We start from the raw sequence: 27710 nt of genomic DNA on the forward strand, positions 1-27710 counted from the left end.
GCTCTCGGAGCCTGATGCCGTGAAACATTGTATTCATCTAACCCCTGACTGTTCCAATGCCAGGATCCCTACATGGGTCCACCTACAGGGAGAAAAACGGAGGAAACCATGCGGATATCCAGACAAGGCCTATGATGGAGATACTTTGCATCTACTAACTAATAAATTGGCATCCTGTTTTTACACATCAATTCTGTGAGCTTGATTAATCGGAGTTTCTTCTTTTTGTGCCATTAAAACAAAGCCTCAGCCTGTAAGGCCAAAGCTAGATTCTGCAGAGCCATAGGAGGCCTGGAGGACATCGTCAGTGGGGTGTAGGGTCTCTTGGAGGAAGCTTTCTCCAGACACTAGTAACGTCACTAGCAGAGATAAATAACTTCTAAAGAGTCTGTGGGAATCAAGACCAAGAATCAAACAAGCAAAGAGAAAGGTGATTTTTCGAAAGCATATAAACCATCAAGTATAAATCAAAACCACAGTGAGATGCGGCTCACACACACTAGGATGGCAAGAACCAAAAAAGCACATATAACAAGCACTGGAGAGGAAGGAGAGAAATTGGAACACTGATACATTGCTGGTGGGAATGTAAAATGGTGCAGCCATTTTGGAAAACAGTTTGACGATTCCTGAAATGTTAGACATAAGTTACCATAAAACCTGGCAATTATACTCCTAGGTATAAATTGAGGAAAAATAAAAACATATTTCCACACAAACTCTTGTGCAGAAATGTTCACAGAAGCATTAGTCATAATAGCCAAAAAGCAAAATGACCCAAATGTCCAACTACTGATGAAGGGATAAATTAAATGTGGCATATCCACACAATGGAATATTACACAGCAATAAAAAGAAATACTGGCACGTGCTACAATGTGGAGGAATGTTGAAAACATTATGTTAAGCCACAAAGACCACATGGTGTATGATTCCATTTATACTAAAGGTCCAGAATAGGCAAAAGTATAGAGACAGACAATAGATCAGTGGCTGCCTAGGGCTGGCAGTGGGGAAGGGAGTTGGGAGAGGTTGGAGCAGTGGAAGCTAAAGGGAGTGAGGCTTCTTTTTGTGGTAATGAAAATGTTCTAAAATTGATTGTGGTAATAGATGCACAACTCCGTGAATGTACTAAAAGCCATTGACTTGCATACTTTTGATGTATGAGCTATATGCTATGCGAATTATATTTTAATAAGGCTGTTCAAAAAAAATACATATCTTTATTTTGCCTAGAAAGCCTATTGCTAAAAATAACTCCCATTTATTTGATACCTACTGTATGTCAGATGAGCAACTTACCTAAATTATCTCATCTGTTTCTCATAACAGTTTTATGAGGTAGGTAGGAACTATTCCCAAAATAACCCCCACAAACTCCAGTATTCCTTTAGATGCCTTCTACTCAGTGATATGAATCTAGAGAGATGCTTGTAAAACCCATGCTGGCTAAAAGCTCAAAGGGTGCATCTTTTTAGAGAAAGGCGGAAGATGGGGAGAAAAAGATCACCAGAACTCCAAACAACGCAATTTCATAGACACCCAAAGGCAGGCTACGTGCACCGTGGCGGGTCCCTTCATAAGGGAAGTCATCGCATGTAAAAGCACCCGGTGGTGTTGGTGGCAAGTACGACAGCCCCTGGTAGGATAATCACAGGAAAGCAGTATCAAGATAGAGGAAATGAGAGCTTGAATCTTTGTTCCTAGACTGGCTTGCTTTTTATATTCCCCAAAAGGGAAAAATGTATGCTTGATAGGATACAAAAATAACAATGCGTACCTTGTAAAATCTTTTTCAGCAAATGCAAAAAAGTATCAAGAAGAAAGTCATCGTTAGCTATAAACAACATCAACATTTCTGTGTCGATCAGTAATCAACGGCAAGTGCCATGCAAAATTAAATTAATCTAAAACGTTCAACAGCTAACACACAGGACAAGATCTGGAGACTGAAGCGAGGAGAAATATGCCATGAAAATGCTGACCCTAAAAACTTCAAAGGCAACTATGGAGAAACCAAGCCCACAGAGTTTTCCTCAGAAAATAGGAGTCCTCAGAGAAGAGAACCTGCCAAAATCTCCCACTGACATAGGTGGTCACAAAGAGAGAAGGACCGCGTTCTCAACTGCCTCAAATCTCAGCACTTCAAAGACGGCTCCTGAACTAAGTCCATTCACCCCAAAGCACAGGCAGTGGTTGATGCTACCGCAGCCGAGAGTGAAAGACAGGAGGATGCCAAACGCTGTGACTCCCAGGCTCAAATTTCCAAGTGGCCATCCTCAGGGTGAAGCTGGGGCCCTGTCCATAGCACTTGGTCCTGGCATTCTCGGGGACAGAACACTCTCCACTCGGCAAGGGCCTTGTCCTGGCAGCAGGTGCCAGAAGAGAGGCCACAGCCATGGACAAAGGTGGGCTCCTGTTCCTTGATGGCAAAGCCTTCAGCCCAGAATCGAACAGTCCCCATCCAGCTGCCAGCTTGGCCTGAAAACAGAAACCAAAGTTTCAAAGACCATGGAACAAGTCCAGGATGCAGCCAAGACAAATGATCCTCATTTGCAAGGCCTTTCAGACTTCGGAGGGCTGCAGTACTTGTCATGGCAGCCATTTGCCAAGAGACCTGGAACATGAATGCCAGCTCCTGGGAATGCCACCCCTGACCCTTGGCTGCCCTACAGTGGCCCAAGCAATTTATCCATGTCTGGCCTACTGCCAACCATTTCCCCACCTTGCAGACTTAGAACCAAAGCCCAGCACTGCCTTTCAAGTTGGATGATTTTATAGCTCTTAATCCCTCTGCATCCACAACCACTTTCTGTCTTCCTCTGATTAATTATGGGTTGCAGCTAAGTGCCAGGAAGGGGCATTTCCAGGAGGAAGGAAAGGGGGCCAGAATGAAAAATTTGGTAAAACCAAGACATGCAAATGATCCTTTGGAGAGGTAGCATTGCACAATGGTTACAAGCACAATTCAGAGAAAGCAAGATCTAGGTTCGAACCCCAGTTGTATCCATTACTAGCCACAAGCCTTCAGGAACAACATTTACCTTCTCTGCCGTTTGTTGAAAAATACCTCAACCTAACACAGAGCCCAGCATGATGGCACTGAGCACTGGCACAAAGCAGGTGCCCAGTAAATGCTTATTATTATCATCTTAATAAAGGGTATCAAACTTTACATAAGATAAAGGGGTTCCATGGTTCAATCGTTCATCATGCAACTCTTTAATGAGCACCTACTAAATGCCAGGCATTATTCTAGGAATTGGAGATAAAAAGAATAAGACAGTTAAGGAAAACCCTTGCCCTCATGAGCTTAGAGTCTTGTGAGGGTGGCTGACAATAAATATACCAATACACAAACTACATAGAGGTAATTAGATCTAGGAGAGAAAAAAACATGGCACTGCAGAAAAAGAATATGAGTGGTGGGGGCAAGGCAGGAAGGACCTGGCCAATTATTAACTTGTACTTCCTTAGTCACCTACGTCTTGGGAGCCAGAGGCTGGGAAATGTCCCAAAACGGAAATAGAAGGCTTCTTCTATTTATTAGATTATTAATCTTCTATTAATACTGTCCCTCTCAAGGACAGTATTAGTTTCCCATCTGAAATTCTGGCAACCCATTTTCCAAAAGAAATACAAATGCCAAAAAAGCACAGGAGAATATGTTCAACTCGACTGGTAACTCGAGAAATGCATGTTAACATAGAGAGTTCAATTTCCCACCTGGACAAGTGGCTAAGATCAAAAAGAATTACAACACTCAGTGCTGGCAAAGTGGAGTCAACACACATCCTCACGCCTGCCAGTAGAATGTAGATCAGGATGACCTTTTTGGAGGAGAGTTTGACAGTGGGCATCAAAATTACAGGTTAGCATATTCTTTGACCCAGACTTCTAGCAATTTATCCTAAAAAAATAAGAGGACAAGCATGAAAATACGAATGCGTAAGCACAGTTATTTTGGGTTGTTTCTAACCAGACATTGGAAATAACCCACGTCTTCAGTAGAAAATTGCTTAAACAAAATATCCACACATAGACTACAGTATAAATAAATCAAAAAATAACATACCTCTATCCTAAGATGGAAAGATGTTCAAAACGTGGTGGAAAGTAGAGAAAATCCAGTTTTCAAAAAGGTATGTATAGATCATCTCTGTTTATGTGAAAAAAAAAAAAAGGATGTATGTGCAACCACCCATGTGCACGCACATGCACACGCTCACTATACATCAGAATGTTAGCCGTGAGAGGCTCTGTAACAGGTGAGTTTTACTGTATTCTCTGTACCTCCATGAATTACCTCAACCTTTTACAATGACCATGTATTGCTTTGTCTTGCTCCAGATTTCTTTTCTTTTGGGAGAGGGGCTATGAAATCAGGAAATCATGGAATCACCTCTATCGCCCCACCACACTACTACCCCATGTCCCGAGATCAAAAGCAGCTTTCTACATATGCCAAAGCGTGTGTCTGGTTTTTCAAATTTTTCTCTGAAAATTCTTTTATTCCACACCCTCGAAAAGCAAAATAAAACAACAGAGCAGACAATTTCAAACTATCTCAGCATGACTAATGAAAAAACATTTTCCAGGTGCCAGCCCAGTGGCATAGTGGTTAAGTTCACACGCTCCACTTCGGCGGCCCGGGGTTCAGAGGTTCAGATCCCAGGCACAGATCTAGTGCCACTTGTCAAGCCATGCTGTAGCAGCGTCCCACATAAAGTGGAGGAAGACAGGCACAGATGTTAGCTCAGCGACAATCTTCCTCAGAAAAAAAAAAAAAATCCAAACTCTAGGGGTGGAAAATAAGTGATCTACAATTTTTTAGCATATACTGATGTTACATTCAATATCACATTTAATCTTCACCACGGTGCCATTTGGTAGCTATCATGGCCCTCCCTGCTTTCACAAATGAGAAAACTGAGGTCTCAAAAGACTAATAAATCATTTAAGGTCACAGAGCAGGTGAATGCTGGTCTAACGGAGAGCTCTTCTCATGGACAGTATTAGTTTCCTGCGGCTGCTGTAACGAAGCGCCACAAACTGGGGGGGCTTGAAACAACAGAAGTTTATTACCTCACAGTTCTGGAGGCTAGAAGTCCAAAATCAAGGTGTCGGCAGGCCCACACTGCCTCTGAAACCTACAGGGCAGAATCTTTCCTTGTGTTTCCTAGGTGCTGGTCTTTACCAACCTTCTTTGGCTTGTTGATACATCACTCTGAACTCTGGCCCCATTGTCACGTGGTCATTTTCTCCTCGAGCGCCTCTGTCTCTGTGTCTCTTCTCTTCTTATAAGGACCGCAGTCATACTGGATTAGGACCTCATCTCACGTGGTGACATCTGCGAAGATCCTGTTTCCCAATAAGGTACCATGCTGCGGTACTGGGGGTTAGGACTTCAACATCTTCTGGGGGACACAATTCAACTTATAACAGGGGCCAAGCCTACACTCCTTCCTCTAATACATCCTGCCCACAGCACCACAACCTGTTAATGTCATGTCTGTGTTGTGGTGGGTTTCATATGTCCTTTTCATGACGATGGAAGGCAAGTCTCTTCTGCTTTAAGGCAAAACTAAATCCAACCTATCCGAGGCAGATGAGTTCATGCCCTGCTATCGAGGCTCTGCCTTCTGCAGTGGCTCTCACCAGTCATTGAGGGCATCTCCGAAGTTATTTATTCTTCTGGGTTAGGGTCTGCTCTTGAGCTAAAATACACTCAAGAGCTTTGTAAAGTTAAGAGCACTAGATAACTGTGGAGAGAATGTGATTCACTTTCCCAGAACCCCCATTTGGGTCAGGTCGAATGCCCCATGAGAAGAGGGGGGAGATATGGTACTATTTTAATACGTTCTTGGTATGACTCATTGCCTTTGCAGTCCACTTAGATCAGATGCCAAAAGCAAATTACCAATCCATCATTTCTTGACTGAATCAGTTACTTTTCTTTTTCAGTTTCTGGAACTGTTTCCAAAAGCAGCAAGGGTGCTGCTGAAACCAGTAATCAAAAGATTAGCAAGCCATCCTGTCGACCGGTAGTTTTTAGGCCAAGCATTTGGCTCAGCAAATTGGAAAAGAAAACAGGGCAAGGACCTGCCTGGGTGAGAACCAGTGTGCCCCATTTATTTCACATGAGAAGACACATGAAGGATTGATGCCTGTCTAAGAATATCCACCCAAGAGCCCTCAAATTTGCTTTCCAATATGCTGCTGAGCATGATGCCATTTGGAGGTACATTTGAAACAAGAGAACAAGCTCCCAGGCTGTGTTTTTGCCTCATGTTTCAGAATTAGAAGCCTGGACAGGTGAACAGCCTCCTGCCTGCCTCCACCTCTCCATCTCAGTGAGCTGATGGATGGCGCAAAGAGACAGCTGGGACTGCGGAGCCTTCATGGGGCCCCCCACCTGTGCTGCAATCATATGCAAAATGTCAGAGGCCCCCAATGAGCGTCAAGCTGTACCTTCCGTGGCAAGCATCCCAATGGCCCTTCACAGCTGAGGGCAGCAGGAGGCTGTACTTCCTGTGGCCTTACATAGTACCCAGGGCTGAGAATGGCTAAGACAGACATGAAATTCCCTGTATCATTGGGCCTTGCCAAGCTCCTCCTATGCTAATTTCTCCCACACCCTCCACCTCCAGCACCTCCTCCTCTCTCTCAATACCTTTCTCTCATTCTCAAATCTTCTGGACTTTGATTTATTAACAACTTTCTCTATTATTAAAAAATAGATTAAAAATGATCAAACTATCTAAAGAGGCATTGTCCAATATGGTAGCCACTAGCCACATGTGATGATTTACATTTAAATTAATTAAAATTAAATAAAGTTAAAGATCCAGTTCCCCGGTCACTATAGCCACAAGTCAAGTGTTCGATGGCCACATGTGGCTAATGGCTATCACACCGGACAGTGCAGATATAGAGCATGTCCATTATCACAGAGAGTTCTATTGGATAGCTCTGGTCTAAAGGATATAAAGGAAATGTCTCCCTCTTTCTTCTGTCCCCAGTCCCCCTCCCAGAGGCGACCCCGCTGCCAGTCTCCTTTGTATCCTTGCAGAGATTTTTTCATATGCCTAAACAAGTGTGTGTGGATGCAAATCTCTTTTGTTAAAACAAATGAGAAAAGACCCTAAACACTATTTGGCTCCAGCTTTCTTCACTTAATGAAACTTAGAGATCACAATATAAGTGTACAAATAGTGCTTCATTCTTTTGAGTGGCCTCATAACAATGCACTGTCACCAGCACAACCATTCTCACCCCACCCTCTGTGTGCCAGACTCCCTTCCCTCACACTTTCATCCTACCCCGAGGCTCCATGTCCTCCAACACTTTTCTGACTCTTCCCCTCGCCTCTTGCCCTAATACAAACCTGGTTGTTCCCTGAGGAAGCCACCTTCCTGATCTTTGAAGTGGAGGCAGGGTTTTCACCCTCATCCACATTCTCAAAGGCTGCCTTCCTCGTGGTGAATCCCAAAGGAGTTCTTGGGCTTGCTCCCTCAACAGGCCCAGTCACCCTCAGACTAAACCCACTATACCTCCTTGTCATTACCTCCAACCTCCTGGCCCCTCTCCTTCATTCACTGATGACAACAGCACCTGCTTCACTGCCCTCATCTCCTCCCTGAATTCTGCAAACATTCCCTCAACTCCAGGTGGAGCATCCAGCCAACACCTGGCCTCACACATGTCCCTGACCATTTGTCCTCACCCTACCTCGGCCACCCACTCCCACCCTAAATCCACACCAACAAATGAACCCCCTGTGAAATCTTGGTTTTTAGCATCCCACTCTTAGGTTAGTGCCCACACCAACAACGGCCAGCCTAAGTAAGCAAGACTTCTAATCCATGATGACCATTCATTAACCATGCCATTGTCATTATGCTACGTGAAATAAGCCAGTCACAAAAGGACAAATACTGTATGATTCCACTTATATGAGGCACTCAGAGTAGTCAAATTCATAGAAAAAAAGTAGAACAGTGGTTGCCAAACCCCTGGGGGGGGGGGGGGATGGCGAGTGGTTTAATGAGTATAGAGTTTCAGTTTTGCAAGATGACAAAGTTCTAGAGATCTGTTCACAACAATATGAATATATTTAACACTAATGAATTATTCACTTAAATTGTTTAAGATGGTAAATTTAACGTTGTATATTTTTTACCACAATAAGAAAAAACAAAACAATTAAGGCTCCACTCTGTGGTGGTGCTGAAGGCATGCTCCCTTCTGAGCATCAAGCACCCCATCGCATCCACAGTCGGCATCCACAGTCATCGGGTGGCAAAGCTGGGAAAGGTTTCCCTCGTCTTGGCATTAGCAAGTCCAAGCTCAAGATTCTTTCTGAAGCTTAGAGTCAACATAGGAAAAATTAAAGGAATTAACTATGGACCAGTTGGGTATTTCCCTGTTCTCTTGAATATTATGCTCCAGCAACTAACTGAAAACCAATGGTTTTTCTAGCTCTGCCTCTCATAATTCATTCACGCTCATTAATACGCAGTTTCTCAGCTGGCAGTGATTTCATGAATTTTTAATTTACATGGGATGAGCGAGAGATTAAAAGTTTAAACTAAAGCTAACAATAGAGAGGATTGTGAGCGTCGTTTTAATCCCTAGATTAAGAATCTCCAAATGAATTCATTGGCATCATCATGTGAACCATCATCTGGGAATTATCAAAGCAACTCCTGGGTGAGTTTTTGCCTTTTGGGTATATTAATAGAGATACACATTTTTTTTTTAACAGTTCCTGTTTTGGGATCATTAAAAACAGTGAAACCAAAGACATTTCCTAACATCAATCTTAATCTTGGAAAAACTCCAAGCCACCTGATAAATGCTCACAGAGATCCCAACACTACAGAAAATCCACAATAATTTGTAGACTTGTGACTAATACATAAGAAACTCATTTCAGCATAAAGGAAAACAGATAAAAAAGCAAATTAGAAGAGAGAAGTGGAGAAATACTGAACTCAATTTCTTCTGGAAATGCAAAGCAAATTCTGGATTATTAATTCTAAAATAAAAACAGGCAGAAGGAAGAGCTTTCTCTTGAGAATGAGGCCCAACAGAAATACAATATAAGCCACAAATGTAAATTTCTAAAAGCTACATTAAAAATGTAAACAGAAGCAAGGAAAATTAATTTTCATAGGTTATTTAATCCAATATACTCAAAATATTCTTATATTGACCTGTAATCAATATTTTTAAAAATATTAATAAAGTGTTTACATTCTTTTTTCTTATAAGTCTTTGGAATGTAGCGTGTATTTCACACTTACAACACCTCTTAGTTTGCACCAGCCACGTGGAAGTGCTAAAATAGCCCCTAGCGGCCACCATATTTGATAGCACAACTACAGAACCAAAGAATATGTGTTCTTCTGACAGGACAGGACTGGCTCTTGAAATCTGAGCATATTGCCAGATTGCACTTTCTAGATTGTTCTCACTGTACTCCTCAAATAAAAGCCAGCAACAGCTTGGGTGGATGCATTAGGCTGCTCTTACAGCTAGACCAGTGTTAATTCAACTTTGATCATTATGGTGCCATCATTTGAAATTTTACAAAATTAGTTTACTACTATTGTTTTCTTAAAATTTTTCAACCATAAATTGACTTTTAAAAAAATTAACCTTATCCTAAACAATATCAGGCTGTGATATCACAAATTTGATATTTTAATTATATTTGTTAAAAGAGCCAATGCACATTAAAATAAATATTTAACACTTAGAAGTTTTTGTGCTCTACCTAAAGCCAACAACAAATTAAATTAAAATTTATTCTCTTTTGTAAATCAGTTAACGGTGTCATCTTTCAAAAGCTTCCCATTTAGCACATGCAATCTCGGATATATTTCTATCTGAGTCCTCTGGCGCCCAATATTTGTATCCCAACATTCGTATGTTTGAGTATGACATAGCATCCCCATCAAGAGTACCTTCTGTCTGGGCACCACAAACCACAGCAAGCGGGCATTTACTCATTTGCATTCAACTGTCCAAAAGCTGCAGAGGTGGGGTAAAACTCTTGCCCTAATGACAAGTGGTGGCTCAGTCCCAGGGGAGCCCCCTTAATAACTAATAATGATGGCAGCTGAGGTTTACTGAGCTACATGCCAAACACTGTTCTAAGTTAATATATATTTAATACATATATATGTATACACTGTTCTAAGTTAATATATATGACATATTATACTATGTTATATAGTGTGTATATATAATATACATACCTCCTCCTATGAAGGAGGTAATATTGTTTTCCTGCTTTTCCAGATAAGAAAACAAAACATAGAACGGTTAGTAGCTTCCATGGTCACAGAGCTAACAAGTGCTGGAGTTGAGATTCAAAGCCAAGAAATCTGACCTCTGAAACCTGTGCTGTTATCACCCAGAGGATTACAAATGGAATAAAGAGATAGAAGTTGGAAAAGACACATGATTTATGGTCACAAACATAAATCCCTCAAAGACAAAATTATCACCCATATGATGTGGAGACTGGGGCAAGCAATATCCTCTACTACAGAGAGGGATCGAAGACAAGCGGAATAATTTAGAATGCCCTCCAGATGTCTTCTGTAAATTACAGTGGAAAACTCATCCTTGTCAGAAAGAAAGAAACAAACATGAAAATTCAAGGGAATAAAGATTTCAATAACACAAAGAGAAAGAGGATGGAAGGATGGATAGATTGATGGCTAGATGGACAGATGGGTAGAAAGACAAGTGAGCTCACTTGTATGAGCATTCACTCTAGACTTGAGAAGAGAACAAGGAGAATTACAATTTGGTGACCTTATTCTCCTCACTGAGACCAAAGCTGCAGGGTGAGCTGTGCTGACAGCCTGATCATGTGGCCTTCATTTGCAAGGGTTCTGCAGTCTGGAGGAAGATAAAGATCCACTTACATGTATTCCCTATGGGCAGAGTGTACAGCGGCCGCATTGCTGTAACGCCACAGGACAATCGCCGATGACAGGACGTCGAGGACGGCATCAAACTAGGAGAAGGAGACAGGACATTAGTGGCTTTCCAGAGTTAACAGGGCACGACTGTGAAGACACAAGGCAACTGTTCGGTGACTCGGAACATCTGAGGAGGGACCTCAGAGCAAGGAGGCTTCACGTCACTACGATGCAGATCATTCATCATCCTCACAGTGGAACCTGGGAATCTGGAGCCTGGGGCACCCAACGTCCCAGCCTGGTGGCAGTGCCACGGCCCCTCCTCGTACCTCACTCTGCTCCCACAGCCTGAGAAACCACACTCTGTGGTATGGTGGGCTCTGCTCCTGGGGCCCCTGGATCCCAGCATTGTATAGATATTGGGGGTCAGGGGCTGGAATTACACTGTTCTGACACACGTGAACTTGGTTTCATCATGGCAGGCAAGATAATTTCCTGTACATTCCAAGAAAAGATTTGGGGTGAGGATTCTGTTTTTCTGGCTCCCAATGGGACTGTTCTACTTGGGGCTCAGGGTTGAGGGTGGGGTCACCTGGGGGCTCTGGGAAGTCTGCCAACACTGTGAAATTATATACAGAATTCAATGCTTTTGTTTAAATAATGAGTGAATGTGTGAGGGCGACAAAAGAGAGAGAGAGAAAGAAGGAGGGGAGGAGAGAAAAGAGGAGTGAGTGAGAGTGAGTGTGTATGTGTGTGTCCATTTTTCTGGAGAGACAGTCCACACCTTTCAGAAGATTCTGAAAGGAATCTGCTGCCCCCAAAACATTAAGTTCTCACAACAAAGGGAAGAAGTGGGTTTGGGAAGAGGAACGAATACCCTCAGGTACAGGAAACCCTGACGCTACACAGGGGGGATGTTTAAAGGAGCTCTCCGTATGAGTCACTGCACCCCAGCGCACTTTTCATTTGGAAAATTGCAAGCAGTAGCGCTCTCTTGAAGGGACGTCGGGCAACTTTACTCAAGTTTTCAACATGCTGAGTCTGTAAAACACCTGAGACCCGTTTTCTCTCAGCAGCTCCCATCAGGACGCAGGCTCGGAAGCCAGTCACCCCTAATCGGGTACAGAATGACCAATCCTTGCGCCAGCAGCCCCTACCTTCACTCCCAAGGCCGCTACCAGCACCAGCAGATGCTTCACTCCAGTGTGTGCTCGTTTTCAAACCCAGTACTCTGAGGGGGAAAAGAGGGCTAAACCTCTAAAAGCTTCTCTTAACTATCTGTGGAAAATGTGGTCGCCTCATCTGTTCTTGAGCATTATACAGTGTCGTTGCAGTTTACTTCTATTAAATTGTAAGTTTCGATAGAAGCTATTTTTCCATAAAAGGTCTGTTTGTCATGCTGAGCTCTCATCTGCTAACCACCCTCTTAATCAGAGGCCAGGAAGAGATTCACGGGCTCAGGAAAAACGTGCAAAACTCCATAAAAGTACATTTCAGGTTACTTACTGCAAACCCAAAAGCAGAGGCGCTGTACCTCATAACGGAGACAGCTAAAAAGAAAGAAAATAGTATTCAGAATATTTTAAGACCTCATGGAAATTTTCTCATTTGTGAGTATATTAATATACTTGATATGGCCTTTTAAACATCAATGGGAAAGTTCCAAGAGAATAAAATTAAAAATTAACTGTACTTGTAAAATCTGAGAACCAAAACAGATAAAGAGGGAAGTGAAAAGATTCCAGACTCCACCTATAGCAACTTCCCATCCCAGTGTGTTCAGAAGCACCAAAGGACCAGCTTCAGAATGAAAATGCTTAAGCAGTTGTCAATCAAATGGCTGCCGAGACTTTGAGAAGTTAGCAACTGGGAATAGAGAAACTGCATTAAACTTCCATAATGAAAGTGTAACCATCCACACTGTTCCCATAATAAGGTAATTAGTGCTGGTATCAACCTGCACATGCCGTCACTAACACACAGTTGAAAAGAATCTCTTGCCCATCAGAGCTTAAAATCCAGCGTAGACCTCAATTAGACTGTTTAGAAAAACAATAACAAATGATCTTAAGCAATGGATGTCTACAAATGTAGATATAACAATTATAGTGAAAATATTGATCCATATTCAAAAATCGATCTACCTCTTTTGAGGCAAGTCAATTGAGCCGAACTTTTGCCTAATTCTGTGATCTGTTCTGTGCCAAAGCAATGCACCGCTTCAAAGATTATTCTCAGTTTGACTTAATAGAGGCAGATCTCCACATAAAAGCCATATGGAACAAGCAAAAGTCCACCCTCCAACAAAGAATGAAACCTACCCAATGGGTCAGCTTTGCTTTGCTTTGCTTGGCACCCAATTGTTCCAAGCACAAATGTTGCAAGCACTCACTGATGAGTAAGAGAGGTGTGGAGTGAGGCAGGGAGGTCAATATCCATTTGGACTCCCACTCAGCTCAACACAAGTCCCTTCTCTGGGACCCACTCTCTGTCCTATCCACAAGGTCCAGGAATGGCCCTGGACAGCCATGTTGTCTTTGTACCCCTGCACCTAGCCATAAGAGGGTCATCTGAGCCACCGTGAATCAAGCATATTTCATTTTCTAGAAATTAGGAATTGAGACCGAGAGGGACTCTAGTTGGTCAATTATATTGTTGGAACTGAAACTTGTAAACAGTCAGGCTAGGGTTGGCCACTGCTTGCTATAAAGACTGAGGAGCAGAGAGACAAGCAGGTGGTAAACACTGGTTCCTGAAGTTTCCACTCCCTTCCTGAGACAGCCACATGCCAATCCTCAGGCTGTGCGAGGCAAATGCAATCCATTAAATTCCTGACCTTCTTTGTTTTTGACCAGCGCTGCTCCAGGTATCCCTGCTGTTGCTCTTCCTGGCATAAGGAGAAGGACAGAGCCAGCTGTGTACAGTGACCAACTGCAGCTTTCATGGGTGACACAGCAGTGCAAAGGGGCACCAGGCCTTCCCGAAGACGTTGGCATGTGCCAAAAAGCCAGCAGGTCCCTCGAGAGGTCGCTATAGGACACTGAGCCTGGCTTGCAGTAAGTGATCAGTAACTGTTACTCAGACTTAACATTTCACAGAAACAAATCGAAATGAGTATCTTTACAACCTGTTTTTAGACTATTTCAGCGGTGTGCTTTTTGCGGGTTACTTCTTTATCAGCAGTGGAAACCTTTTTAACTCCTAACATCTTTCCCAGATGCTCAATATATACAACCAATAAAAAGCTGCCCGCCTGGAGCTCCTGCTCTGCTCTGCCTGCATGGCTGGCCCAGGCACCACGGGACAGAGGGCACAGCTGGAAAAGCCCTCCACTCGCCATCACAGAAGCCCACCCGCCTTCCAAGCAGTAACCCATTACTTTAAAAAGTTTTAATCTAGATATTTGGTAATACCAGACGTTTATACAGTGAGCTATGGATTTCAAAGAGGTGGACGCCCACTTGATTATACTGAGAAACACAAGGAATCTTGTCTCAGAGATTCTGGAATCCGACAAAGGAGATGGTCACAGAATAGTGGGAGTCAATGTCCGTGATTTCCAACACTCTCAGAATTATCCTGGAAAGTTCTGCTTGTGTGAGGGAGTTAAGCCTGCCCAGTGGATGAATAACTTAGAGCACAAGTGGAATACTAAATTGTTCTGTCCCCCATGCACTAAGCAGAAGGTGAGCAAGAGGGCTCCAGGTTAACCCAGAGCCCCGCAAGAGGGAGGGATTCACACAAATCATTTCCTTATAAATTGGCTCCATCTAATTTCCTTGATGAGATGAAAAGGGAGAAAATACCAAAAATTGCGTGGGGAATCTAGGTACACTGAAGGGCCCTCCACACGGCCTTGGCTCTGGCAGCTTCCCTTTGCGACAACTCCCCGCTTCTCACGATGAAATAACAGCAAATAGTCATTAGCACAAGACTCGAATGGAAGAGGTCAGTAGCCCTTTTAGGAATTTCTGAAGAGTGTCAAATAATAACTTTATTTTCTGAGCTGAATGTGCCACCTCCTAATTCTGGGCTGAGAATGGACTCAAAAGAAAGGGTGAGAGGGGTTTAGACAGTTCCCCCCCCCCCCCCGGCCCCCCGCACCCCATCCCATGGGAAAAGCAAACTGTGGGGTTTTCACTGGGATGTTTCCAACTTCCCTCACAAGAAGAAAGGGTTCACTTGGAGACCAGCAGGCCGGGGCCAGGATGACCCACCACGGCAAAGGTTACAAGGTAGGTGGCCCTGGAGCCCCCACATGTACTTGGCTGAGGGTAGCTGAAAGCCACCATAGGTCCAACAGTCCAGCATTGCCTTTAAGGCAGGTGCAGATTCAACAGCGGACAACAGACAAGGGCCCTTCCGACCTCAGACAATTATGCTGCCAACTGGCAAGGTCCCTGAGACAGGCAGTTGGACAGCCAGGAAGCGGAGCTCTCCTATGAAGGCTGCTCTAGGTCAAGGCAGGGGTCACAGAGCTGAAGGTAATGAAATCACCTCAGCTGTCAGCACGTGGCGTGGGGCCTGTTTAACAAACACCACAGCTGCTCTGGAATGGAGCGCCCGACTGTCAAAAGGCTCCAGATTCATCAGGATAGCTGTGCTATCAGAATCCCGTAGAGAAATTTTCAAGAATGTTTCTGCTCCTCACGTTTAGAACTTGTCTCCACTGCTCATAACTTAAACGTGCACTCAGGGAGCCCATGGCCACCAAAAGCCAATGAGGCATGCAATTACAGGCCATCTGAGCCCCATTCTCCAGGGAACTGAGGCCTTGGTTTCCTATCTTTTACTCCCCCATGGTGAGAGAGGAGGTAGCCTGCCCTCTGATTAGGCTGGCCTTACACACCCAAAAATGCATACTTAGGATACATCTGGACTCCTCTCCCTTTCTATGCTGTGTTTTCCTTTTTTGTTTTACTAAGACACAGAGTCCTTAAAATGTTCATAAGTAAAATGAAGATCTGTAGTTCAGGGCCTACCCAGCATCCATTCCCCATTTGGGGAAAGAGCACCCTAATTCTCCTCTGGGGAATCTTACTCCCACCACCACCCTCACACTATATGGTTTGAGTGGGATGAATCAAATCATTAAACCCACTCTAGTATAGCCTCGTCTCGTGGCCAAAGTTAGTGATTCAAAGATGGCACAATTCGATGTGAGCCAATGAGAACATGCCTCGAGTTTTTGCTAAAAATATTGGGCAGGGGACGCCCTTCCAAGAGGGGATTGTAGAGTTGGTAGCATAAAAATAGGAGCAACAGGTAGCAATTTTGCCCTAAATGGGGAGAGGTTGCCTCAGAATGAAGCCAACAGAGAGGAAAGCCAATATTAAAGAGTAAAGATATAAATCAGACCTCTGATGACACAGACGGAACCTCTGGAATCAGTCCTACCTGAAGGCTAGCCCTCTGTTTTTCAAATATGTCAGCCAATAATTTTCTTTAATTTGCTTAAGCCAGTTTGAGTTGAGGTTGTATCACTTGCAGCCAATATGTCTTAACACAATATACCCTGACCCAGCAATCCCATGACCAAGAATCTCTTTTAACACCTAAAAAATGAAAAAACACTTTATATACAGAAGGTTCATAGTAGGTTTATGCCATTTATAATAACGACACACTGGATGCAATGTAAATATCCAGCAGTAGGATGATGAGTAAAGTACGGTCCGTTAAAAAAACAAGCTAGATGTAGCTATTTAAAAGTATTTACAAAGAGTGCTGTTGGTTAATGCTTATATTAGCATATTAGTCAGAATAATGATATTGATAATAAACGTAAGTGGCATGTTTCATGCCATCAGTCCTGGGTGTCATGGGAAAGGATGGGTCTGGGTCAGGAGGCATTCTGGCTGCTATAGGCGCAAACTTAGTGGGGAGGTCAGACGAGGCTTCACTGAAGAGGTGACATTTGAGCAAAGCCTTAGAGGAGAAGAGGGAGTAAGCCATGCAGTCACCCAGAGGAAGAACCTTAGTGCAAAGGTCTTAAGGAGGAACGCCTGGCATGGGAGAGGCCATTTTGTCTGAAGCAAAAGGGAACAAGAGGAAAGTTACGTGAGATAATAGATTTATTGTTTGAACAAAAAATTAGGTAGAAATGGGCAAGATATAGGACGATGTATGTGATATAACTAGCTTTACAGAACAACTATGTTTAAAAAATGCACCGAAGGGCCAGCCCCACTGGCCCAGTGGTTAAGTTCAGTGCACTCCACTTCAGTGACCCAGGTTCAATTCCTGGGCACAGACCTACACCACTCTGTTAGTGGCCATGCTGTGCTAGCAGCCCATACACTAAAAAACAGAGGAAGTTTGGCATAGATGTTAGCTCAGGGCAAATCTTCCTCAGCAAAAAAAAAAAAAAAGAGGAGGCGGCCAGGCCTGTGAACTAGTGGTTAAGTTTGGCACGTTCCACTTTGAAGGCCCAGGTTGGGTTCATGGATGCAGATCTACACTAGTCGCCAGCAGGCATTCTGTGGCAGTGACCCACAAACAAAATAAAGGAAGACTGGCACAGATGTTAGCTCAGGGTAAATCTTCCTCAGCAAAAAGAAATTCAATGACGATATAGTCTACACAGAAATCAAAATATAATGATATACACCTGGAATTTATCTGTTATAAACCAATGTTACTTCAATTTAAATAAATAAATAAATGCATTGAAAACTACTAGAAAAAAAAATCCCTCAAACGGTAACAGTGGCTAATCTTTGGTGGGTGGGAATATTTGAGTGGATTTCTTTCCTTTCTACTTTTTTGTATTTTCCACATTTTCTACAACCATCACATATGACCATTCAAATCAGAAAAAGAAATCTATTTTATTTGAAGGAAAGAATTACCCCACTCATAATAATATGGTCGAAGATCTAAAACAGAACAGCAGAAAGCAGATGTATGATGCACACCTGGGAGGAGGCTGCACCGTGAGCTCATGAACGCTGCTGGCTAACAGGAAAGCAACCTACCACATGCGTCGTTATTACATCTGAGTGTCTGCAATCCATCTCTCTAGGCCAGATTACTCACACGAGCAGGTTGCTAACGCCCCAAGGAGTTCACAGGAGCACAGCAGAGGCCAGGGGAGCCAGGGTGTGAAACATAAGCAGAATGTCACTCCCTGGGTAAGGGACCTCCTGCCTCTCAGGTTTTTGCTTGTCCTACACTCTACTGTCATTTACGTGTCAAGGGCATAATAACAGCTAAACTTCCAGAAGCACGCATACAACAGAAGTCTTAAATAAATATTTGTGCATGTCTGGTTAAAGACCAGACCTTCTTTAACTAAGTCACACTCAGGCCAGAAAGCATGTCAGCTGGAAACTCAAATTCAAACAGAAAGACAGCTGGAAAATGGAGCGGACCCGGGCAATCCATTGTGAGAGCAAAGCCAAATGCAAATCACGCAGCTGAATAAGCAGCAGGCTTTGAGGGAGGGCTGTGGAGGTTCAGACAAAGGGCCCTGGAAAGGCAAAGAGAGGTGAGAACGCCAGCAAGGCAACTGAGGGTCAAGGCCGAGAGCCCCTCAACAACGTTAAACAAACAATGCCATTTCAACTGCAGGCCAGCTTTACAGCAACAGTGCAGACACATCTGTCATTCTCTCCAAAGTCAGGCAATAATGATCTTGAGCCTTAGCACTCTCCAGCGATACCCTAGGCCCCATAACACCTCCTGGATGCTAAATTATGTGACCAGTAAAGCTCTCTTAATAAATCAATCCCACTTTAATTATACCACCTCTGTCACTCAGACGCCTGGCAACAACCTCACCCGCAGCCACGTAACTACCCCAACCTGAGAACCCATCTTGCCATCGTCCACCTTCATCATGCTTGCTGCAACCTAGGCAGCAGAAGACGTGGAGCTGAGAGGGGTCAAAACGAACTGACTTGTGTTCTAACTCACTTCATCAGAACCTCCAATAGCTTCCAGAATCTCTCCCACTCAAACGAGATTATAACGTACTGCAAAAATTTGTGATAGGATGTTGAATTCGGTCATCACTGAAGGAAAAGAGAGAAGCAGTTTGAAAAACAGATCAACAAAACTACTGCTTAGCCCTTTAAACGACTCATCCTCAGCTGCAGCACAGCGACGTAAGTGTGGTTTATCTGTCTAGACCAGAGTATGCCAATGGGCTCCCTGAGAAGGAAATCCGGAAGCTTTTGTTTGACCTACACAGTATTATTCAAATATCAGAATTGGCTACCAATATTTTTAAATCAAGAGACTTCACAAATTAAAAAAAAAAAGGAACATGCAGATTTTTGGCTTTTCTCAAAAAACTGCATCAAAAGGGGCCTCCAATGTTTCCTACTGTAAGGTCTGGCTGGCAGCAAATTACGAAAAGCCGTACGATGGACCAGGTTCTCAAAGCCTACATCATTCTTTGAGAGCTCTTTGTCTTCCATAGAACCTAAGAACCATTAGTGAGCCCCAGGCAGGCTATGGACGCTGCCCGCCCACCTTCCAGGGCTCTGCCAGTCTGCAGACAGGCAAACCCTTGCCAAGACCTCAGGGATGATCACGAGTCTCTTTCTCATTTTCACATGACCAAGAGGTAGGTGGTTATGTACCAAAAGTGGCCATACAGTCCTTCCCCGGATCCCACACCCACAATAACCAGTGTAACCACAGCAAGAGTGGGCATAAATTATAGAGATTGGAAAATATCGCCCTTGAGCTATGGCTATGGGGGCAAGGAGTGTTTGCAATGAAAGTTGTATTTGCATTCAGATTCATAACAGGGAACAACCTGTTATGGGAAAATGTCTTGCCTGGACTCCCTCCTAACCATCCCCCCTGCTGTACCTCGGCCCCAGCATCCTTGACATGCAGCCAGAATGGTTGTCCCTGTCACACTCCCTGTGAAGGCTGAAGTCCTTACAACACTGAGGCCCCCTGTGCCGACCTCCTCCCCTAACCAGCTGCACCTGCCCGCTCCACTCCTGCCCCACAAGCCTCCTCATGGACCCCTCCACAGCGGGGCATGGTCCTGCCAGGCCTGGGCTCTAGCTCATTCCTCTGCCTGCAGCATTCTCACCCCAGGATCCAACCAGCCCACTCTCTCATCTCCTTCAGGTCTCTGGTCAAAGCTCACCTCACAGGCCTGTCTGGGCCACACTATTTAATATTGAAACCTGGCCCAGCCCACATCTTAGCTCCCCCTTACCTTGCTCTACATTTATTTTTCAGAGCACATTTCATTTCCTACCATAACATCCTATTTATCTCTCTATGAGCACTGTGTACCGTCTGCCCCCTCACCCATTAGAAGACAAACACTATGAAGGCAGTAGGCTTCTCTGCTTTGTTCCCTGATGTCTCCCAAGTGCCTAGATCAGTGCCTGAACACATGAAAGCATTCAGATTGACTGACTAACTGAAATAACACCTTTCCCTTAGCTCCAACTTGCAGTGAACAGAAGTCTTCAGGGAGAAAGCAGACAGAACGAAGGGTTCAACATACCGAGAGGCCCAGCCGTGTTAGCAGACAGCCATTCTCCGAGCAAATGGAATGGCAGCCAGCACTCTGTGGGGCATAACAGAGAAACCAGCCTCTACAAGGACCATTCTTTTAAGGAGAACTTGGAGCATCTACAAATGGAAAGACTAAGACTATGGGAAGAGCAAGAAGAGCCTTGGACCCAGACAGTCAGGAGTCAGCACAGAATGGTACATGAGAAAAAAATCAGAATGAGAAGAACCCGAGGAGAGTCTCCACCCTGGACTGGGCACCCTCGCTCTCTCCCTCCAACACCCACTATATTTGTTCTGCTTCATTTAGCATAACATGAAACACACCCAATCCCCATTCCAGAGTGGAAATCAGCACTACTGGAACACAGACAAGACAAGCGCCACTTAAGAGGGAGAAGCCCGGTTTAGACAGGTTCTCAGAGGTCACACACAGAGGAGGCACCAGCCTAGAGACAAAAAGCCAAGAGCCCAGCTTTTCAGGCCCAAATTTCTTCAGCAGCACAGCACACTTTCACTTTGCTTTTTCTACAAACTGGGAATAAAGAGAAGGAAGGGCTGCTTGAAGCCATGATTACCCAACGTTTATGAACGCTATGCACCATCTTCAATGGAGTAAACAACCTACCCTCATTTGTTGCTGTTCATTCTAAAGACCTTACTTGTCAGAACTAATGGTAGGAGAATGGTTCTTGCTGAAAATCAACTGTGCTTTCTTCCTTGCATATAATTTTACTCCTCCCATTGCTGTGGTTCCCCATGATGCCAGCACAGCTCTCAAGAAAGTAGTTTACTGCCTGTGGGCAGCAGGCCTGGCCAAGTCCCTGCCCAAGCCTGGCCAGACATCTTCAGACTACACTCAGCCCCTCTCCTACAATCCACCCTGTCCAGACCAACACTAGCAGCCTGAGCTTGCCAATCACTCTTTCATTCAACAAAAAAATGTTTATTGAGCATCTACCACATGTCCCATACTGTTGCAATGAGCTTGGGATACAGTAGTTTCTTGCCTAATAATTTGATGAAATACGCCTCTTAAAGCCCCAATTATCCATTAATCACAGAACACTGCTACCCTCACCTAGTAAATAAAGCATTCATTGAATAGAAAACAGGGATAGGGGAAAATTCTATAGAACAGAATCCTCACAGTTTGTCTTCCCAAGCCTTCCATTCTGAGCGCAGTTGCTGGGAATTTGAAGCTTGAATGCTCATTCTCAGACCATTATTTCTAACTTGGCTCAGTGTCACTCCTCTGGCACCCAAAGCCCCCTACCCCTACTGCCCTCACCTTTTACCACACAGAAACAATCGTATCTTTTCCCAACCAACATTATAAAAACCTGAAATAGGGGTTGGTTATGTCGTATTCAACTCTCTATCCCCAGGACCTATGAAAGCGCCAGCACAAAGACGGTGATCAATAAATGTTTCTTGAGCAATAAATGCTTGAGGAATCTCTAAACTCTAACAATAATGCCTAGTTTTTATTTAATATGCAACAATTAATTCATACCAGAACCAAAAGATAATGCCACGGGCAACTAGAGCTAGTAATGCCACGGATGTTGTTGCCCAAGGTTATCCTTGTCAAATCACTAAGATGGCCCTTAGTCTGGCACTGCTGGCACCACACTACACGCCGGACCTCTTTGGTTTAAAGAACTGCAGAACGAACTTTTTGAAAAACAGAACATATTGTGGGGAAGAGGAAAACACTGACTAAGACTTCAAAGACTTGGTTTAAAGAAATGGTGCTGAATAAATATTTACTCATTTGAGCTGAATCAAAGTCATTAGAAGGCCATTAACATTATCACTCAGAGAATAAAAATTAAACATGGTAGAATAAAGGCCTGTTCCCCCCGCTGCCTCCCTACCACTGTCTATAAAACCCACCAAAGCAACAAGAAGCCTGGAAAACTACAAAAAGAACATAATGATCAAAGAAACTAGGAAATGGCCAGCCCCGACCCCATATTATAAAGAATATCTATCAATACATTAAAATTTAGACCATATGGAGAGAAGATGCAGAGGGCTAAAAACATACTTCAATCAAAACTTAAGTAGAGTTCAGAATTTTCCACAGTTACACGGCACGGTCATCAAAAGCCCAAAGAATTATCCCCTATATGCTACAGAAAGTTTGGGAAGGAACTGCAGCATTCGTTCCTGAACCCCCTTCCCAAATTCCACACACTAGAGAGCAAGGGAGGTGAAACCAAAGGAGTCATTGCTCAGATAGCCACTGGTGCTAGAATCAGGTAGTTGGAAAACCAATGGCATTTTCAACAAGAGGAGCAGAGGTTCTACTGTAAGCCATGCAGTTCTCTCTTGCTCATAAGGTAGACTACTGAGATTGGATGTAAAGTGTCCAAAGAAGAGATAATCAAATTAAAGCTACATGCTGCTCCCTTCATGACCCAGCTGTCCATCAGTCCCAATTATCAGAACAGTGAGGTACTGGCAAAATGGCAGATAGAATCAGGAAACCAAAGAGAATTAAGAACTTAATTCAGCAAGATCACCAGACACAGATACCAGTTAGTTCTATAGTAGCCACAAAACAGTAATAAGATGAAATTTTTAAAAGATACTATTTTCAACAGCATAAAAATCAAATACCAAGGAACAAACTAATGAATAGTGTAAGACCTCTACCTAGAAAAATAATAAAACATTACTGAGAGAAATTAAAGAAGACCAAATATATGGAGAGATGTACCATGTTCATGGATTAGAAGACTCAATATTAGCAACGAAAATTCTAGAAGGTTTTTGTGAGAGAATTGATAAGACGATTCTAAAGTTTAAGTGGAAAGAGAAAAGAGTCAAAAATAACCAAGACAATACTGAACAACAAAAAAACTGAAAGACAGTCACTACCAGATATCAAGATTTATTTCAAAGCTACAGAAATTAAGACAGAATAGTACCGGCACAAGGATAAACAAAAAGACCACAGAACAAAAGAAGATGCACACATAAATGGTCACCTGATTTATAACAAAGTTACTCCTGAAGTACACATGGGGTAAGAAAGGTCTTTTCAATACACGGTGCTGGGCATTGACTCTACCTGACATCATACACAAAGAACAATTGCAGACAAGCTGTAGATATAGATATGCAAAGTAACATAGGAGATATCTGAAATATAATATGAGAGAATACTTTCATAATCTTGGTGGGAGGAAAAGATTTCTTAAATGGGACATAAATGCATTGATCACAAAGCGAAAGATCAGTAAATTAAACTACATCAAAATGTCTCATTAAAAGAGCAAAACAGCAAGCCATAGAGTGGGAGAAAATATTTATAATACTTATAACTACCAGCAGATGCATATCCAGAATATATAAAGAAGTCTTACAAATCATTAAGAGAAAAACAATCCATTAGGAAAATGGGCAAAAGACTTAACAGACTCCTCATGAAAGACAATACACAAATAACCCGTAAACATATGAAAATATACTCAACTTCATTAGTAACTAGGGAAAATGCAATTAAAATCACAAAGGGATTCCACTACACAAGAAAAAAGGCTGACCACTTCAAACGTTACCAAGGATGCGGTCCAACTGGAACTCTTAAAAACTGCAGGTGGAAATGTAAATTGGTACAAACACTTCAGATAAGACTATCTGTAAAAGCTAATCATACTCTACAGCCAGCTATTCCACTCCTAGATACATACTCAAAAGATATGGATACTTACGGATCACAAAAGATGCTTAGAAAAATGTTCACGGCAGCAGTGTTCACAATTGTCAAAACTGGAAACAATCCAAATGTTCAACAGCAGAATGGATAAATTGGTGGTGCATTCATCCAATAGGATACTAGACAACAGTGACAGTAAATGAATTATAGCTACTTGCAACTACATGTATGCATCTCAGCAAACAAGGATAAGAGGAAAGGAAGGCAAACACAACAGCATTCATTGGACAGATAATCTATTTATGATTCTGTTTGTATAATGTTCAAAAACAGACAAAACAATGCACAGCGGTAGAATTCAGAATAGTCGTTCCCTCGGGGGCAGGGGGCTTCCCAGCTGAGAAGATGAGTGAGTGTGAGTGGCAATCATGCAGGTGTATTCATTTTGTGAAAATTCAAACTGTATAATTTTGATCTATACACTCTTCTGTATGTCTATTATACTTTAATTCTTAAAAAGACTACTTACAAATCAGTGTTAAAAAAAGTCCAAGAGCCTAAAAGATAAGAAAGGACATGAATAGGCAATTTCAGAAAAAGGATTTAAAATAGCCAATAAACACAAGATGCTAAAATTGAATAAAAGAAAATGAACATCAATTCTATTTCACCTATTAGAATGGCAAAAATAAAAGGATTTTTTAAATGCTGAGTGTTGGCGAGGGTAGGCGGATATAAATCCTCTCATTCAATGTCAGTGGGAAAACCTATTCCAAGAGCAGGTTGGAGACATTTATCAAAATGTAGAATACACATTCTTCGAACCCAGCAGTTCTACTTTGAGAAATATATTCTATACTTGTACTGGCACAGGTGCAGAAAGAATGTATACAAGAATGTTATTACAGATGGGTAACAGCAAAACATTAACCACTTAGGCATCCATTAATAAAGGAGTGATTTAGTAAGGTATTGTACATCCATACTATGAGATGATATCATTAAGCTCTTGAAAAACATAAATTTATAATGCCGAAAAATGTAGTGAACGAATAAAGTAAGATAATTAGCAGTGATTATTAAAGCTTTGTGTGTGTGTGTATGTGTGTGTGTGTGTGTACAGAAATAAGTACTTACATATGCAGATAAAATTTCAGAGAGAAGTTACCCAACAAACTGTGGATGATGATTACCTCAGAAGGGGACTGGGGGTGGGAGATTCAAAGGATGTTCTCTTTCACTGAATATCCTCCTGTATGCTTTGGTTTCTTTTTTTTTAAAATTTTTTGAGGAAGCTTAGCCCTGAGCTAACATCTGCTGCAAATCTTCCTCTTTTTGCTGAGGAAGAGTGGCCCTGAGCTAACATCCATGCCCATCTTCCTCTACTTTATATGTGGGATGCCTGCCACAGTATGGCTTAACAAGTAGTACGTAGGTCTGCACCCGGGATCTGAACCGGCAAACCCCGGGCTGCTGAAGCAGAAGATGCGAACCTAACCTCTGCGACACAGGGCCGGCCCCTATGCTTTGGGTTCTTATTCTGCATTCCTACCTGCACGTGTTTCCAAGGCAGAGATAGAGGTTCATTTGCCACAGCCAAAGAAAGAAGCCTAATCACTTTTGATATGGCCATTGCGAATCAGTTATTACGTAGTTGCCTGCCATCATGAACTTAAACTGAAATCAGCCAAAAAGGCTTGTGCAGACGGAGATTTAAGTTGCTGGCATTTTATACTACCTGGTCCTACTCTCCAGTTATACAGTTAAAAATCAAATAGATCCACTATTTGTCAATACCCACAAAATAAAATTAAAATAAAGAGTCAGAGATTTTCCAAAATTAAAGTCACCAAGACAGAACCATTTTCCATTTGCAACAAAACTTTTCCTTCCTAGTTGGGCATGATGCTAATGGAGAATCAAGAGGAGGAGGAACAAATGCAAATATTCTCAATGCTACAACCGTCCTGGACATTCACTGGCTAGATACAAAGGTCAAAGAACATATTTTACAGTGACTAAAATGGTCAGGTCTCCACTTAGCTTTATCACCTCCTCTATTAGGGGTTGAAAACTTACAAGTTGTCGTTTTTAAAGGTTGCTATCATATCGGAGGGCGTTAACTGCATAACCCTAGCATTCTTATCACTTAAAAAAATAAAACTAGGCCAAACAAGATTTATAATAGAAAGTTAATTTATTCATCATATTTGACTCACTTTACGTGAAAGCTTGGGTTAACTGATGTATTTTGGAGTACCCAGATCTATTACGTTTTGATAAAGTATCACCAGCTTTCAATAACCTTGAGCATGAGTCATTATAGCTTCACAGAGGTAGAAACAAGAAAGGAGGAAAGAAGTCCTTAAGTCTGGTTTCTTCTTTTTTTTTATGCTTTTTTGTTGATGAGGAAGACTGGCCCTGAGCTAACATCTGTTGCCAATCTTCCTCTTTTTTTTTTTCTCCCCAACGCCCCAGAACATAGTTGTATATCCTAGTTGTAAGTCTTAAGTCTGGTTTCTAAGTCGACAAACAGATTAGCTATACACGGGCCCGTGAGCGTTCTAAAGTAAGGAGAATACAACAGCAAAGAAAAGACATCATCAGATCCATCATCCAATCGATACAACTTTACAAGAGAAGCCTGGGGATCAGTCACAAGAACAAATATGGAAGATACAACCCATCAAAGTGAAATTATAGAGACTCTATGATGTCACTATGCCAAAGATCCACAGAGCAGCCTGTTACCCTGACACAAACAGCCTGGGCTGAGCTCTGATAGGATTTTATAGATGGAGAGCTGTGTTTTTGACATTTTACATGAACCAGGACATCCTCCCAGTGATATTGAACTATAAATCAAAAACGAATCAGTGTTGATGCTCAAAAAGAAAATAAAAATAAGGAGTCATGGTTTTCTTGATCCTATAACAATAATTCTTCCCTGATAGGACTTGCTTTATTTCCATTCAGTCCTGATAAATAACTCATAGCTAGGCATCAGAACAGTGAATTAATCTTTACCAAACTCTCTGCCATGGTTGGCGCATCTCCCTCAGGGTTTTTGAAAATGAATTCCTTAGACCCTGTAGGTTTAAGCCTTTAGGGAATTACACAGGACTCCCAACCTGCTCATTTTAACCAGAGTGACTTCCTTCTCACCTCTATTAAAAATTAGAGTTCTGCCAAATTTAACTGCAAAATGTAACTAAAAAGAACACCTGAAAAACACATATAAATGGAGACTCCCCATCCACATTAATAAGGATGGCCTTCACACTACATACCATCCCTTGTAGGTAAGACCAGTGTTCCAGCCTCAGTCATGTCCCCAGTCCCTGGCCCAGATCAAGCCCCTAATATAATTATTACCCATCAGAAAAATAAGGCCACATTCTGTTTCCATACTCAGAGACGGTCCTCAAATGTCCATCAACTACACCAACCAAAGGGACTCACAACGTCAACTCCATGGAGGCCATGCAACGTTTTCCTGGGAGCCACATATACTAGACAGTCACTTTCGCTCATTCTGCTTGCTTCCTTCTTCTGCTAAAAGAAATCTTTTCTTTTTGAAGATCTGTTCCTTCCCAGTGGGAGGTAGTTGA

At 42.7% G+C, this 27710-nt stretch overlaps 1 protein-coding gene across 1 annotated transcript in view; it reads right to left on the reverse strand.

The window, feature by feature from the left end:
- TMEM163 (transmembrane protein 163) overlaps nt 1-27710 on the reverse strand; it is a 226890-nt gene that overhangs the window by 74046 nt on the left and 125134 nt on the right. The window contains exons 3-4 of the mRNA XM_070581236.1: nt 12447-12490; nt 10944-11035 (exon numbers count right to left, since the gene is read on the reverse strand). Coding sequence (XP_070437337.1) covers nt 10944-11035; nt 12447-12490 — 136 coding nt within the window. The remainder of the gene's footprint in view (nt 1-10943; nt 11036-12446; nt 12491-27710) is intronic.

Source organism: Equus przewalskii, chromosome 17, assembly GCF_037783145.1.
Source record: "Equus przewalskii isolate Varuska chromosome 17, EquPr2, whole genome shotgun sequence".
In the NCBI taxonomy this organism is placed as follows: domain Eukaryota; kingdom Metazoa; phylum Chordata; class Mammalia; order Perissodactyla; family Equidae; genus Equus; species Equus przewalskii.